Here is a 16,127-nt window from a genome sequence, read left to right as displayed (position 1 = left end):
CCAATTAAATTGTCTAAGAAAGGCCTCAGTCTACTAACCAGAACCTTAGTTAACACCTTATAAGCCACATTACACAAACTAATTGGTCTCATATCCTTTAATGTAGTAGGTTGATTGACCTTTGGAATAAGGACCACAAGAGTCTCCAGAAGACGAGGATTAGCAAATCCATTCTGAAACGCATCTCGAACCATCTTCCAAATATCGTTCTTCACTATATGCCAATATTTCTTAAAGAAATAAGGTTGAAAGTCATCTGTCCCAGGAGCTTTAAAAGAGTGCATTGACATAATCTCCTTAGTAACATCCTCTAGTGTAACCGACCTTGACATTACTACAACAGCCTCAGGAGGTAACATCGGAGTGGTGACAGTACAATAATCAAGATTAACTTGGCTATTACCACAAAAAATATTTTTGAAATAATGATTAGCCTCCTCCATAAGCCGAGAAGGGTTAGTAGTCCAACCACCATTTTCAAGAAAGAGCCCATGGATTTTGTTGCGCTTTCGCCGCACAATGGTTTGAGTATGGAAAAATTTAGTGTTTCTATCACCAAATTTCACCCATTGTTCTCTAGACTTCTGATACCACAACATCTCTTCTTGTATCAAGACAATGTTATAGTCCCGCCTTAGTTGAGTCTCCAGTCTGACTAAATCCTGATCATCAACTGACTCCAAGCTAAGTTGCGCGCCTCTGATTCTAGCTTCAATATGCCTTTTCCTCCTGAAAATATTTCCAAAGACATTTTTATTAAAGACCAAAGCATCTTCTCTAACCTTAGCAAGACCATCCATCACATCACTATCCATAGAAGACCAAGCTTGGAGGACAACATTATGGAAATCTACGTGAGAAGACCAAGCAGCCTGAAATTTGAAAGGTCTTTTAAAGACAACTTCATCCCTGCCACCACATCTAACCAATAAAGGACAATGATCAGAGTGCAACTTTGGGAGATTTTCAACATAAGCTTATGGAAAGTCACTACACCAGTTATAGTCTGACAAAGCTCGATCCAGTCCCTTAGAGACACTACGACCACTCTGCTCTCTACGGAACCAAGTAAATCTGCTACGAACAGCTCCAAGGTCATAAAGCCTACAAGATTCCAAAACCTGAGAGAATTTAGCTGCCTTGGAGTGAATGAAGTGACCACCTTTGACCTCAGAAGGAAGAAGAATTTCGTTGAAATCCCCTAAGATTAGCCAAGGCATGGTCACGAGAGGACGAAAAATTCACCAAGTACTCCCATAGAGAATCACGGATAAGAGTTGAAGGATTTGCATAGATAGCCATACAAATCCAGGCACGACCCCCATTCTCAAACTTGATTGAGATAGCTGGAGAAAAGGTGTCAACTATAGTGGTACAAAAGGAGTTGCCCACATTATTGAGAACCCAAATACCACCAGCATGACTAGATGCTTCAACAATTCCACAAGCCTGATAACCTAAACCATCCCAAAAACGTCTAGCATCTTGGAATTGACAACGAGTCTCCAAAAGAATGACAATAGAAGGGTTATATTTTTTGATTAATTCCCTTGCATGACAACGACCATTCCCATTGATGGCTCCTCGAACATTCCAACAAATTATTTTAAAATCCTGAAATTCAATCATTAGAAACAATAGACATAAGAAACCAAGGAAACAAATGCTCTAACAATCCATGAATTCCTTCGTCGTTCCATGATGAGACTCAGAATTCATATCCAAAACTAGCATATCTGCATCCACCCCACTCAATTGTTGCCCAATATGAGTAGCCATGTTCACACTTGGTATTGTAGAATCCTCCATAACCATGTCACGAGAAGGGATGGGGACAATGAGACCTGTGATATTATCACAAGTGCCTGCTGACTCCAATGTGAGACATCCTGTTTATTGTTGTACACTAGGTACACGTTGAAAGACCATGCAAGAATTGATTCCCACGGTTTCCATGCAAGTTGATGGGGCCTTCTTATCTTGGTTTCCACTAGGTACACATAATTTATGGGAGATAATTCCCTCCTTTGAAATAGCCAAGTTAGTATCCATGCATGGATCATGAGTAGGCTTGATTTTTGGAATTGCATTTAAAGTTAAAACATTATTTTTATTTGAAACGGAATGCCCAACACCAGAATTAAATGGCCCTTGATCACGATGCATATTCACAGAATTATGAAGGGAAATAGAGATGTTACCTGAACCAGCCATAATACCATCAATAACGGGTTCCTCACCATAATTATCACTTGCTTTTTCCCCTTGAATTCGGCTACCCCATTTAAAGATATGGGTAATGAATTCCTAGTAATTACGACATCCTCCAATAAATGTCCAGTTCTCACATTACCAATGGATTCGGTTCTCAACCGTTTTTTATTGCCAGCCTTAATATGCACGTTTCCCACTTTAGAAACTGACAATGAATGCGTGGACCGATCCAAATTTTCTAAATTACCATCTTGCAAAAGGGAAAAATGATTAATATCCCCCGTTTTAATGACATTCAAATTTTGAGGTTGCACCTTCTTGTTTATTTTCTTCTTTCTTGTAACTGTTAGCCAATCACCATAAATCTCCATTGATTCTCGGTCATTATTATGATTCGATTTTTGACCTTTCAGCGACTCCATATTTATTGCAATATTTTTAACAGTTGAGACACTCTCCACATGCCTACCAGACACGATTACCATTGCCTCCTCATTGTTTGTCGTGGTTGTTGTTGCATTATGTGCCACAAATGGAGGTTTGGAGCAATTACGGGTGACATGACCATAATAACCACAGGTTTTTCAGATGACATGAAGACCTTCATACATCACCTTGTAAGAATGACCTCCCAAGATATACTTTCCAACCACAAGCTTTGTGAGATCAATCTCAACACACACCCTTGCATAATGACCTCTATCCGTCTTTAGAGTATTAGTGTCCACTTTAACCGGACGACCAATACAAGAAGCAAGACCAAGGAGAAAGCTCTTATCAAAATAGACCATATTTAGTCCTGGGAAACGAATCCAAACCATGGTGCGATCAACCTTCACCGATGGAGCAATAAACTCAGGAGTCCAGCAGGCTACTACAACATAATGATCAAAAAGCATCCAAGGCCCTCCACCAATCATAGTATCACGATCCGCTTTTAAATCGAACTTGACATAGTAAAACCCATGATCCACATCCATCATATCAAAACCTCCTTGTAATTTCCAAGTTCTCTTTAGCCTCTCCTTGAACACATTGTAACTCAGAGATTTGCCTACCAAAGTAATAACCAAAGCATCCTTCCAAGGGGAGCAGAGTTCCTGAAAGACCAATTAATCAAGGGATATACGCAAGACTACAATATTACCTTCCTCATATACAATGGTCATGAGATTTTCGGCAACCAAATCTTTCTTCACCATGGGAGATGGTGATGAGTTTTGATCAAGCACCTTATCTTTGAAGGACACACCTTCACTAACGAAAGACACTTGACTCCACCGTCCATCGGGCGGTTTCGACGGTATAGGTGGTTGCTCAAATTTCTGTGCAGAGAATTGCATGAACTTTGCTTAGTGTAATCTCAAATGTTACAATAGAGTTATAAGTTTTTAATGTACTTTTGTATTGAGAAAACACAAATATTTAAAAACAATTAGTTTAAAATATAAGTTAAAGTTTTTTACACTATCAATATATCATTCATTATTGATTTATAGTAGTTTGATTTAAGAGTTAATGATAGTTTATATATATATATATATTAGAGTGCATTGAGGTTGATGATCTAAATAAGTGGCTATATAAGCCACATGCACGTGTAATAAACTGAGAGAAACGAGTACTGAAACAAATACATGTGTAATAAAGAAGTTGGCTCTTAATATTATGTAGTTCATGTCTTATGTACCTCACAACTAACTTAATTAAGAATGTTTCTATGTTTTATGACCAGAAGGACTTCTTGGATAGTTTCAAATAAGGAAGGATTAAGGACACCACATGCATATGTCAAATATTGTTCATAAACATCTTTCTTTGTTTCTCACCTATTTTTTAACTCCATCTTGATGTCCATAAAACTTTATTGAAGAAGAAATGAGAGGGGGTACTATGGCTTAAGCTAACTAAAATAGCTCACTATTTGAAGGTGGTAACATCTTCATATCTCTAAATGTGAAATACTTTATAACTTATAAAGGTTTCAGGGAAATTTAATATGGGCGTGTCTAAGCTGCCAACCTTTTAGTAGTTCCCATGCAAACGAACTAGTCCATAGTCGTTGGATGATATATTTTGGATACCGGTTACTTGTTAGTGTTGGAACATGGTGGTGTGAAATATAAAAGACACCCAAGTCCCACATATAAGAGTTTTGAAAAAGAATATCTCCCAAGTCTCACATAGAAGAGTTTTGAAAATAAACATCTCCAAAGTCCCACATTGGAGAAATGAGGAACATGGAAAAAAATCTCATGTTATAAATAGAGGCTTTCTCCCCTCATTATAACTTGCATCAAGTTGAAGGCATTTCCTCTCAACTTGTCTTTCTCCCCCTAATACTCCGCTGACGCATTTCTGACAATCTTCTTCCCCTTTCTTTCTGTGGCACCTAAGAATTGGCATAGGCAGCCAAAGTGGGATTTCGAGAACTGACAATAGTAGTCAGTATTGTGGGTAAAGAATTGGCACAGGTAGCCATATTGTGGGATTTCGAGAACTAACACTGGGAGTCAATATTGTGGGAAAAGAATTGGCACGGGTAGCGATATTGTGGGTAATTTCAAGAATTGGCACTGGTAGCCATATTGTGGTGGATGTATTCGAGATTGGTTCTTATAGTGCAGTAAGAATTCGATAAGAGAGATCTGGACTGTTTTATCTTGGAGACAGCGTGAATGATAGTCTGCTTGCACATTTTGGGCAATGCCACAAAACGTGTTAAAGAGAGCGACCTGGTCGTGACTCAACCAGTAAGTACTATTTCGTGTCATTTAGAATTGCTGCAAGCTACGGTTACAACAATTTTAAGACGTTTCGACTGCAATGACATTCATAGATAATATTACTGGACCAAATAGTTATGACCAGATCAAGCCATTTCGGTTTGACGGAACAAATTTCAAACGTTGGCAACATAAGATGGATTTTTTCCTCACTATGAGAAACGTTGTCCACGTTCTGAAAACCGACATCTCAGTGGTGTCAGATGAGGCTGAAAAAGAGGAAAGGGATAAACTGACTATTGAAAGAGCTATCTGGAATGAAAGTGATTACTTATGTAAGAACTTCATTCTGAATGGGTTGTCTGATGATCTATATGATTACTACAGCCCAAACAAGTCAGCCAAATTAATTTGGTATGCACTTGAGAAAAAATATGATACTGAGGAAGCTGGGACAAAGAAATATGTTGTTAGCCGCTACGTCAAGTATCAAATGACTGATGATAAATCAGTAGAGTCTCAGTCCCACGAGATTTAGAAAATTGCTCATGAGATCATTTCTGATGGTATGCCTTTAAATGAGCAATTTCAAGTGGCTGTCATAATTGACAAGCTGCAGGTCAGACACTATTGAAGCTAGACCTACAAGGACCAAGCATATATACCAACAAGGCTTAATGAATTTGAGATTTTGGAAGATGATGCAATAACATATGAAGGTGACTTAATCCACTTGGCTATCATGGGATAAACTGAACCAATCAATTTCAGTCGAGCTATAAAGGAAGATATTTGGTTTAGTGCAATGGAGGAAGGTATTAGAGTCATTGAAAAGAACAACACATGGGAAGTGGTCAACCTGCAACCTGGAAAGACACCCGTGATAGTGAAGTGGGTATATAAGGTCAAGTTGAGAACTAAAGGAAGCATTTCCAAACACAAAACTAGACTGGTGGCTAAGGGGTTCATACAGAGGGAATGATATGACTACTTTATAGTCTTTGCACATGTTGCTAGGTTTTGAGACTGTGAGGCTAATTGTTGCATTGGCTAGCTGGAATAAGTGGAAGTTGTGACAACTTGATGTCAAGAGTACCTTCCTAAATGGGCCTCTTAAGGATAAACTATACATATCACAACCTCCTAGTTTTAAGAAAACATAAGATGCAACAAATGTATTGAGATTGAAGATGACACTTTATGGTCCGAAATAAGCTCCAAGAGCTTGGAACATAAGGATTAATTCCCTTTTGACATCTATTGGCTTCACTAAGTGCACAGTAGAGCATAGAGTTTATGTGATTGTGACAAGCACAGATGAGGTGATTCTACTTTGTCGATGTGTAGATGATATGGTCATAACATGAATTTGTGAAACTGAAATCCTAAAGTTAAAGGGAAAACTCAAATATGAGTTTAAAATGATGGATCTAGGTGAATTGTCCTATTTTTGGGAATTGAATTTCTGAAAACACATAAGGGGGCCATTATGCATCAAATGAGATAAATCACAAAGGTAATAGAGAGGTTCCATATGCAGAACTCAAACTAAGTGACAATACCAACTCAAGGAAGTTGAAGCAAGAGGACTCAACCCTTCATGTTTCAATTGATGCAACTCTATTGAGGCATATGGTAAGATGTCTCGGATTTATCTATCATAGTAGGACTGAGATAACTTATGGTGCAAGAGTAATAAGTAGATATATGGCCAAATCCAACCAATCTCACATGACAACAATAGAGAGTATCATGAGGTAGCTAAAGGGAACTCTTAACTATGGTATTTTGTTCCTAAATCATAAGGAAAAGTGAAACACCGTGATTTTCTGTGCGTATTTTATTAAATATTTAATTGACAAGCGATTAGTTCATTCATGTCATGCATACTATATAGATTTTAATTTTAATTTTATTTTTTAGGTTGAATATTCATATTACCATGTTTTAGCATATGTTTCATATCTCATCTATCATCTGCTTTGTTCTGTGTGTTGTCTGTCTCCTTTAAATGAAAAAAATATGCATGAATAGTGATTGTTGATCTGTGATCCCATTGAAGAAAAAAATTTTGATAGAATAATAACATGAAAGACATTAAATTTGGCAATTGTGAACTAAATTTGGTTTAATAAAAGTCTTTATTTCATAACTATTGTTGAATGTACTGAATGTGAGAAACTTAGGTGAGATACAATAAGGGTTCTGATTTAAATTTACAATTGCATAAAAACATTTTTTTCTTTCATGAGTGCATAATTTTCTATGATTGTATATTCTAGAACTTGATTTGTGACCATTTCAAGATTGAAGTATTTATGTATGGATTAAAATGATAGAGGTAATTAGAACTTTTTCTTTTGACCTTCAACTGCATGCTATAAATATTGAAAACTCATTAGTTGCCCACTTTTGAGCCTAAACTTTATTGATTTTTCTAGCTACTCAAATGAGGGTTTGGGGTGATTTGTGATATTTGGTTGAAATAATGGGAAAGGTAAAAAGGCCATATGCAATAAAAAAATTCATAAAAAGGTGGAGAGAAAAAATTCATCATTTCTCTTTTAGAAAATCATAAGAATGAATAAAAAATGCAAAAATAATAATAGTACAAAGTATACTAAAAGGGAAAGGATTGGAAAAATATATTGTAAAGAGAATGGTTGATCGAAAAAAAGATCATATGATAAAGTAAGGTCTATTAAGAGAATCTCAATGCTTCAATCAGATGTCCAAAAAGTTTATGTATTTTGGAAAACAATTGTAAGCCTTTTAAATTATCTTTTCTTTGTCTATCACACCTTAAATCATTAACCTTGGCCACATTACAACCATTTAAAGACCTCTTGGTTTTTGCATGCATTCAAATACAGTTAGTGGCGATTTGGTTTATAATCAAGCCTATGGTAATTTACTTTCATTAAATTTTTTGAGCCAAACACTATGACCTTTAAACACATGAGAGTGGTGAGAGAAGAGGGACCCTAATTCATGCGGTTGTTATGACTCAAAGACTTAACTTGAATTAAATTTGTTTATGATTGTTTTGTCTTAATGTCTGGATTGTTTCAAAACTATCATGGGATTGCTGGTTATTTTGGGTCATGATTTTTATATCGTCATTCATACATGATTGTGAAAGTTAAACATAATACTTGCTTGAGGACAAACAAAAGATAAACTTGAGGGGATTTGATGAGTGTGAAATATGCTACATTTGCATTGCATTTAACTTGCATTTTAGGACATAATTATGACTTTAGGATTGTTATTAGCTTTTATTTTTCTTTGTTTGGGTTGAGCGTGTGATTTTGGCTATGTTGTATAGTTTGAATGAATTGAAGCCATAAAAAGTAGATATTGGGTGCAAGAAGATGAAATTCGGTGTTGAGATTATGCGAAGACCAATTGAACAACCAAAATAAGTCGCCTTGGAGCCTGGATCGAAGAGAAGCAACTTGAAGTGAAGGCGCCACATACACCCACGGTCGCATATGACATATTCTATTTCTATTTTTTAGATTTGTTTTGATGGGCTTAGCCCAATCTTTTGCAATTAGGATAAATAAGGGTTCTCCCTCAAGGAGGGAACACAATTTACATTACAATTCTCTAATTGAGAATTTGGTATTCTTTTCTCTATCATGAGTGAGTAATTCCCTTTGTTTCTAGGATTGGGCTATGTCCTTTTACATTAAATAAACATTTGTTCTTACTTTTATTTCATTGAGTGTTGTGGTTTGAATCATTAAACTGAGTTTTATTCGTGTGAGTTGTTTGGCCAACAAATTACACCTCTTAGATGCATTGGGGAAGGACTGAGAGGTAAACCCAATTATCTCACCAATCAATTATTCAAACTATAATCCTAATTCGCGAGAGTAGTCTTAGGATTCTCGGGGGTTTCTGGAATTTACCTTGGGTTTCTACAAAGCGATTAGATAGAAAGATCCAAGTAAATGATTCAATTGATAATCATACCATAAGAGTAGGTACGACTTCAATTGAGTATCATTGTCGAAGCTCGAGAGAGGATGTCACATATCAAAAAACAATTCACCCTTATAACTTAAAGTTCATGAAAATGAGCAAAACAAGGATTTGCGAGTGTAAAGGCGTTAACCCTTATCTTGGGAACTCTTCCTAAATTAGATTTCAATCATTTTTTATATTTTCATAATTATTCTTGTCAATTGGTCAAATTTTTTAAATTCAATTTTATTCTTTATTTGAGTTAAGTATAAATTAATTATTATAGTTAAAGGAATTTTACAGTCCTCATGGAATCAATATTTTATTACTTGACGACATAATCATGCACTTACAATTTGCCCTATCATGTATATAAGAAAGTGAGAGTGATTATAGTGTATGTATTGAATCTGAAAAACTTCAATGAAGAGTATGGCTTTTATCATACATTTACACCTTGTTATTTTTAGACTAACCACCATAACTTCTCGTTAACAATAGCAACTCCTAACCACTTCTAACTAACACCTTTTGAATTAGACTTTATAACAGCTATATGCAGGTTTTTTCATGGTGAAGTCTTGAGGTGTAATCCCATAAGGAATTAACCCCATCAAAGCTTAATAGGTTGATTCCTTAACTATACAAAGCCCTTTACAAACATTATCTTCTATGGAGAGAGGAGCTTCACGCCATTATCTAGTATGGAATACAAATCTTATAATTATAAAGAATGGGAGAAGATTTTACATCACATATTTTATGGGACAAGAATATGTTATCCCAAAATATATTTCAAATATACCAAACCAATAATAATGAAAAAAAATAGAAAAATAATAAATATTAATTTTAACTAACATAATATATTTTCATTGATTTAATATATGATATGAGATATACTTTGAGACAGTGGATAGTTGTCTCATTTTGTGTCTCTCTAAATATTAAAGTGTTGGGATTTGTTATAGTAAAATAAAATAAATTCTAAATCACACGTAATAAATTATAAGTTTTAGACCAATTTCAACACTTTGCTATATGGTGTGGTGTGTTGGAGAAAATAGTTACTTCGATAGAAAAACTAAATTCGTCCATCAAGAAACCAGAATATCTAATCAAATTGAAAGCATAGTTAGCAATTGGGATACTTCTCTAACTGTTTTTAAAGGTCCAGGACTACGTAGCTCAACTTTTTTCTTTTCTACTTTTTATTTAAATTTATTGCCGCTAAATGCTAATCTATTTTTTGCAATTAAAGGATTCGTGTTATATAATTTGAATTGCTAAAGCACGAAATGGATAGAATTGAATAAAATCACACCACTCGTGTCTAATTAGAATCAATTTCATTGTTTAATGGATCATGATGGATACATTTGTCATGTAACTTTCCTATACAAAATATCTAGGCAAAAGTCGATATCAAAAAGGTACTACAAAATATCAGTTTGTTGGATGCTATAAGCTACCTATTGAAGAGTGTGAAGGGTGAAAAGATATTTGAAGAGATATTTTAAGGTTGTGCTTTTCCTTCCCTTTTTTCATGCATCTTTTGATAATATCTCAATAATGATTCTTAAATGCCAAACTCTTATGTCAAAAGTAAAGCTTGGCCAAATGAGGCATTGGCAACATAATATCCACTACTTAGTTCTTAACAATGCATATGATGACTAGGTGATATATTTTGCATTGGACCATCATACTAGCCTTACTTGTCAAATCAAATGGGTTATGGATTTGATACCAACTTCAAGAATCTTAATCATGATTAGATATGCAAGATCATCAATCACTATATACCCTACCTAATTAATTTAGAAAAAAAAGATTTTTTTTGTTACAACTTTAAAATTAAATTATTACCACAAGATGTTGGTCTAGTGAAATAAGACTTCACTAGATGTTTAGAATGACTAAAAGGTTAAAGGTTTAATTCAAGTGAGCGATGTTTATTAGGAGAGACAATCACATACCCAAAAAAGATTAGTTCTTTATTCATATGATGAGAAAATATTTAGTAGTATAAAAAAAATGTAATTTTTATTCATCAACCTTATTTATATGTGAAGTTACTCATTGGTGCATTTTTTGCCTTCAAAATTTTCAATTATAGAATGTAAATTTCTATCGAATTTTAATTCAAAAACTAACTACAATAACTTTTGTGGCTAACTGCTAGCATAATGATGTCAATGCCTTCTCATAGTTTTTTGTAAAAAAATGATAAAAGGTTTAATTCTACATAACCAGAACCATTTGAGATCTAAAACCGTTCAAGAAAAATTGGGAGACAACATGAACAAAGAAAATATACTTTTAAACAAACTTTTTTAGGAATATAATAATTCAAAATTAAACCTAGCATACAAATAACATGACTCTTTTTAATTAAAATTCCGGTATGACAACTAGCAAGTATAAGAGTCACAATCCATTTTACAACCCACCTATGTTATATACTCACCCTTTTAGCTTTTGTGACACTTTGGAAATAGTATCTTCTAAGTTCTAACTCTACTTAAGAGAGTGAGACTCATCTTTAATATTGGAGAGACAAATACTCTTAAAAAGTAAAGTGTAATAACATTTGTATTAATTCTTTTTATGGTGAGATTACACTTTTATTCATATAACTAAAAGAAAAGAATGAAATTCTCTCTAGTAATGAAGAAGATCTTGTTACCTACTTGCTTTAAATTGCCCTTCAATGTTGCCCCACAATTCCTCACCCCTGCCTATATCTTGTGAATAATATTAATAACAAGTCACATTTCCTATGTGATTATGCAAATAATAGCAATACCTAACCCATGAAGCTACTAGCTCAGGTAAAAGGGTATTCATATTTCCATAATATATGTTCTTCAATCTCAATCTTCATTCACATTATTGCTCAATTTTGTACTTATTAATTTTCTTTAACAAAGAGGACCATTTCCGAGCTTGGAAGATTGGAGCAGCTAGTAAAATTGGTCCCCAATATGGATAACATAGCATCCTCCAAAACCAAATTTTAGCCTCTCATTTTTCTTATCTCAAACACATACAACCAAAAAACATAAGGAAACAAAAAAAGATGCCTTAAGCCTCTCACCTTGTTGTGTGTCTTTTACTACTTAGAATCTTTACAAGTCTCTATAGTATTCAAAAATCAATCTATAGTTAACACTTACACATAACTCATCAAAGTTCTCTCAACCACTTGAGTTGTTTTGGAGTTGGAGTTAGGATAATCTCCATTAATAGAGAGTGGTAAGTGCTTCAAAAAACAAAGAGTAATATAACTTTTAATGACATATTTATCTCTTTAATTGTAATGAAATTACACTCTTATTATTAATGGAGAGGATTTTTCTTCCTCTTTGCCTTACCAAAAAAATCACTTCTAGCTTCTTGACACAGTCACAAACTTTCAAATTTTCTACAAAAGACAATTTTTCTTGGCAGAAACCATTCAATATTTAGATACACATGACAACACAACTTTCTTAACAAATTTCTACATAAAGAAAACACAACTTTCTACCAAATTTTTAACACCGCTACAATCCTAAAGGCATTAAACCGAGACCTTTGATTAACCTACAACACATTCTGTATGCTCATCTACACGCCCTCTCTGGTGAAAACTCAATATATAGTTAACACTCAGAACCCTCAACCCATCACCTTCTCTATCACTCTAGTCCTTCTCTTGATAGTTTTCCTTAGGGCTAGTTGTAGCATATAACTTTAAAATCACGAGTTCAAATTTTAGAAATCACGAGTTCAAATTTTAGAAATCACAACTCCTCAAATATTGTTAGGTAAAAGTCCCATATCGTTGGACCTGCCATCTACCATCAAACTTGTTATCTCAAATCTTCAAAATTTTCACGAAAGACAAATCTTTTTTCAGATAAATGCAATATGCACCTACATGTGGCTATATACAAAACTCATCTTCATCGCCATGTTCTTAACATGGCAGCATCTTACAAGTACAACAACACTCAAGATTCATTGGTGAGCAACGAATCCAACTTTGATACCAACATGGTTATCATATTAGCAGCACTACTAAGCGCGTTGATTTGCGCACTCTTGCTGAACTCTATAGTGCGTTGTGTCATGCGTTGCAGCAGAAGTTTCTACAACAACGAAACATCGGAACAAACAGCGGTGAGGCTGGCCGCAACGGGGCTTAAGAAGCATGACTTGATGAAGATTCCGGTGGCGGTGTACGGCTCCGGTGAGAATATTCCGGTGACAGAATGTCCTATTTGTCTCGGAGAGTTTGAGAATGGGGACAAGGTTCGCATGTTGCCTAAGTGTAATCATGGATTTCATATAACGTGCATAGACATGTGGTTGGTGACACATTCTTCGTGCCCAAATTGTCGCCATTCGTTGTTGCTAGAGAAATCATCAACCAAGGTTTCTTGTTTGAGGTCTAATGATGTTGATGGGAATAATGATAATAATAATAATGGAGGAAGGGTCGCCAGAGATAGGTTGTGGGAAAATCGTTCCCACCAGGAAGAGAACTTGGTGGTGATCGTGGAGTAATCGATTATCCATCCCTAAAGTAATTGTAGTTGATAAATTTCGTCTCAAGAAATCAAACTCAATTATCCATCAACTATATTATGGTCTTGTTGGTATAATGTGAGATATAGATATTTGATGTTATTATGATAGTAGGGTACTAGCAGATTATAGTAGTTATTAGTTAATTAGCTAATAATATTAAGTGACAGGCATATATATATATATATATATTATTAAGAGGAAAAATTTGTGTTTGTGATACTCATATTGTTTTACTTTTCTTTTGTATTATGGTTAGATGTAGGTTAGGAATTATCCATGGAGTTTCTCTAAAAATGAAGTTTCGCTTTCATTCTCTTAATCACTCGCTTTATCTTCTGCTTTGAGTTATTCCTCGTGTTTAGATCCCTCTTACTAATCTGTAAAAGAATTATGCATGGGTGCTTGGCATTCCTAACCAACAAAAGTGGTTGCTATTTTAATAATTGTCAAAAGAAATATAAAAAGTATCAAATCCACAAGGACATTCTTGATATCAATTATTTAGCAAATTTACTTATATTGGTTAAATAAGGATTTTGGTTGGAAAATTTAACTAATGAAAGTAAAAGTAAAATAAGAGTAAAAGACGACGAATTTGAATTAATGGTGAAGAGCTTGATATTAGATTTCACTATTTAACCTCTAGTATCTGTTGAGATAAATCTCTTGTAATTCAATATCTTAGAAAGTAATTGAGTCTTGTATGCTAGTGTTTGGGCTTGTAACTAAAGCTTACTATAATTAGCTTGTGTTAGTTGAATTGGTTGTTAATTACCATCCCGAACTTCCACAAATATACACATTATTCATCATCCTCTTTCCTCTCCAAATTTCCTAATTTTCTTTCTTTTCTCAACATTCAAATTGCAAGTTCTAACAATGGTATCAACAGCCATATAATCAAGGAACCTATGGTGGTGTATACAATGATTTGAGGAGCTCCAATGGTGGAGCTCACAGTGGTTTGAAGGAAGTTGAAGAAGAAGGAAAACCATGATAACCTCGAATAGGTTCACAATGAGTCCACCCATTCTTGATGGGAAGAACTTTGATCACTGGAGCATTCAGATGAAAGCTACCTTTGGGTTTCAAGAATGCTTGGATGTTGTGCAACAAGGAGTTCAAACAAATAGATGAGAACTCTACTAAAGCAGAAAAGCTGGAATTCAAAGATGCCAAGAAAAGAGATTGCAAGGCAATCCTCTTGATACACCAATGAGTGGATCATGCCAACTTTGAAAAGATCGCTACTGCAACATCTTCAAAGGAAGCTTGGGAAATTCCGGACAAATGCTATTCAGGTGGTGTGAAAGTGAAGAAGGTGAAATTGTAGATGATGCATAGGCAGTATGAACTACTACAGATGGAAGAGCAAGAAACCATGGCAGACTACTTCACCAGAATACGTGTCTTGAGCAATGTAATGAGGAGTTGTGGAGAAAAAAATACCTGAACAAGGTATTGTAGAAAAAACAATACTCGGAACACTTTCTGCAAGATTTGATCATATTGTAGTTTCAATTGAGGAATCAAAGGATCTTGAAGTGTTCAAGATTGATGGGCTACAAGGTCCACTAGAGGCTCATGAGCAGAGATTTTTAGAGAGGTTGACTGATAGGCAATCTCAACAAGCAATAAGTGCTTAGTTCAAGAAGAAGAAGAATCTTGAGCACTCTGACAAACACAACATAGATAGTGGCAAGTGACAAAGAGGTAGGATGAATGAGGAGGAAAAACCAAATCACTATGGAATAGGAGTTCCAAAGTATAATTCAACTGACTTGAATAATGATGTTGAGTCAGGAAATACTAAGAAGGGAGGTAATCAATTTGGTGTGAAGAAAATGAGGGATAAAAGTAAAATCCAATGTTTTAATTGTAGAAAATGGGGTCACTTTGCATCAAAATGCAAACTCAAGATGAGAGGCAAGGATGCAAAATCCAGACTGGCCAAAGTAGAGGACTTAGATGAAGAAGTATTGTTAATGGTAGAAGGAGAAGTCTTTGGTTTAGAAGAGAGTGGCTCAGATGAGACATTGTTGATGGTCACTACCAAAAATGATCAACAAGACTCAAACAATTGGTACCTAGACATAGGGTGTTCAAACCACATGACTGAACACAAGGAATGGTTCATGTCCTTTGATGATTCTATGAAGACAAAAGTGAAGTTTGCATATGATATCTACATCATTGCAGAAGGGACTGGAAATATAGTGATACAAAGGAGAGATAATATTGTCTCTTATATCTCTAATGTTCTTTATGTGCCAAAGATGAAGAACAATTTGATAAGCTTGGGTCAATTGCTTGAAAAGGGGTACAATATGAGAATGAAAGATAGAATGTTGAAGATTTTCAAAAAAAGAGGGATCCTTGTCTTGAAAGCTCCTCTCTCTCTCTCACAATAGGACTTTTAAGACTGGAATCCATCTTGGTGACATCAAATGCCTAGAAACCATAGCAGAAGGTACATGGACCTGACACCAAAGGTTTGGTCATCTGAACTTTAGAAGTTTGGAATTTTTGAGCATGAAAAGTATGGTGGCTGGATTACCTAACATAAATATTCAAACTGAGTTGTGTGAAGAGTGCATCACAAGCAAGTAATCCAAGAACTCTTTTGTGATGAAGATC

General features: G+C 34.9%; 1 protein-coding gene across 1 annotated transcript; it reads left to right on the top strand.

The window, feature by feature from the left end:
- On the top strand, positions 12,313 to 13,549 carry LOC109359296 (RING-H2 finger protein ATL74-like). Its single transcript, XM_019603912.1, has one exon. The coding sequence runs from the start codon at positions 12,828 to 12,830 to the stop codon at positions 13,464 to 13,466; it is 639 nt and encodes a 212-aa protein (XP_019459457.1). The 5' UTR covers positions 12,313 to 12,827; the 3' UTR covers positions 13,467 to 13,549.

This window comes from Lupinus angustifolius, chromosome LG11, assembly GCF_001865875.1.
Source record: "Lupinus angustifolius cultivar Tanjil chromosome LG11, LupAngTanjil_v1.0, whole genome shotgun sequence".
NCBI classification, from domain to species: Eukaryota; Viridiplantae; Streptophyta; class Magnoliopsida; order Fabales; family Fabaceae; genus Lupinus; species Lupinus angustifolius.
Note: the sequence above shows the minus strand (reverse complement) of the source record. Positions and strands in the feature narration are given on the sequence as shown.

What these genes read in the sequence shown, in the direction of transcription:
- LOC109359296 (XM_019603912.1), top strand. Translation starts at nt 12,828, where the DNA reads ATGCACCTACATGTGGCTATATACAAAACTCATCTTCATCGCCATGTT.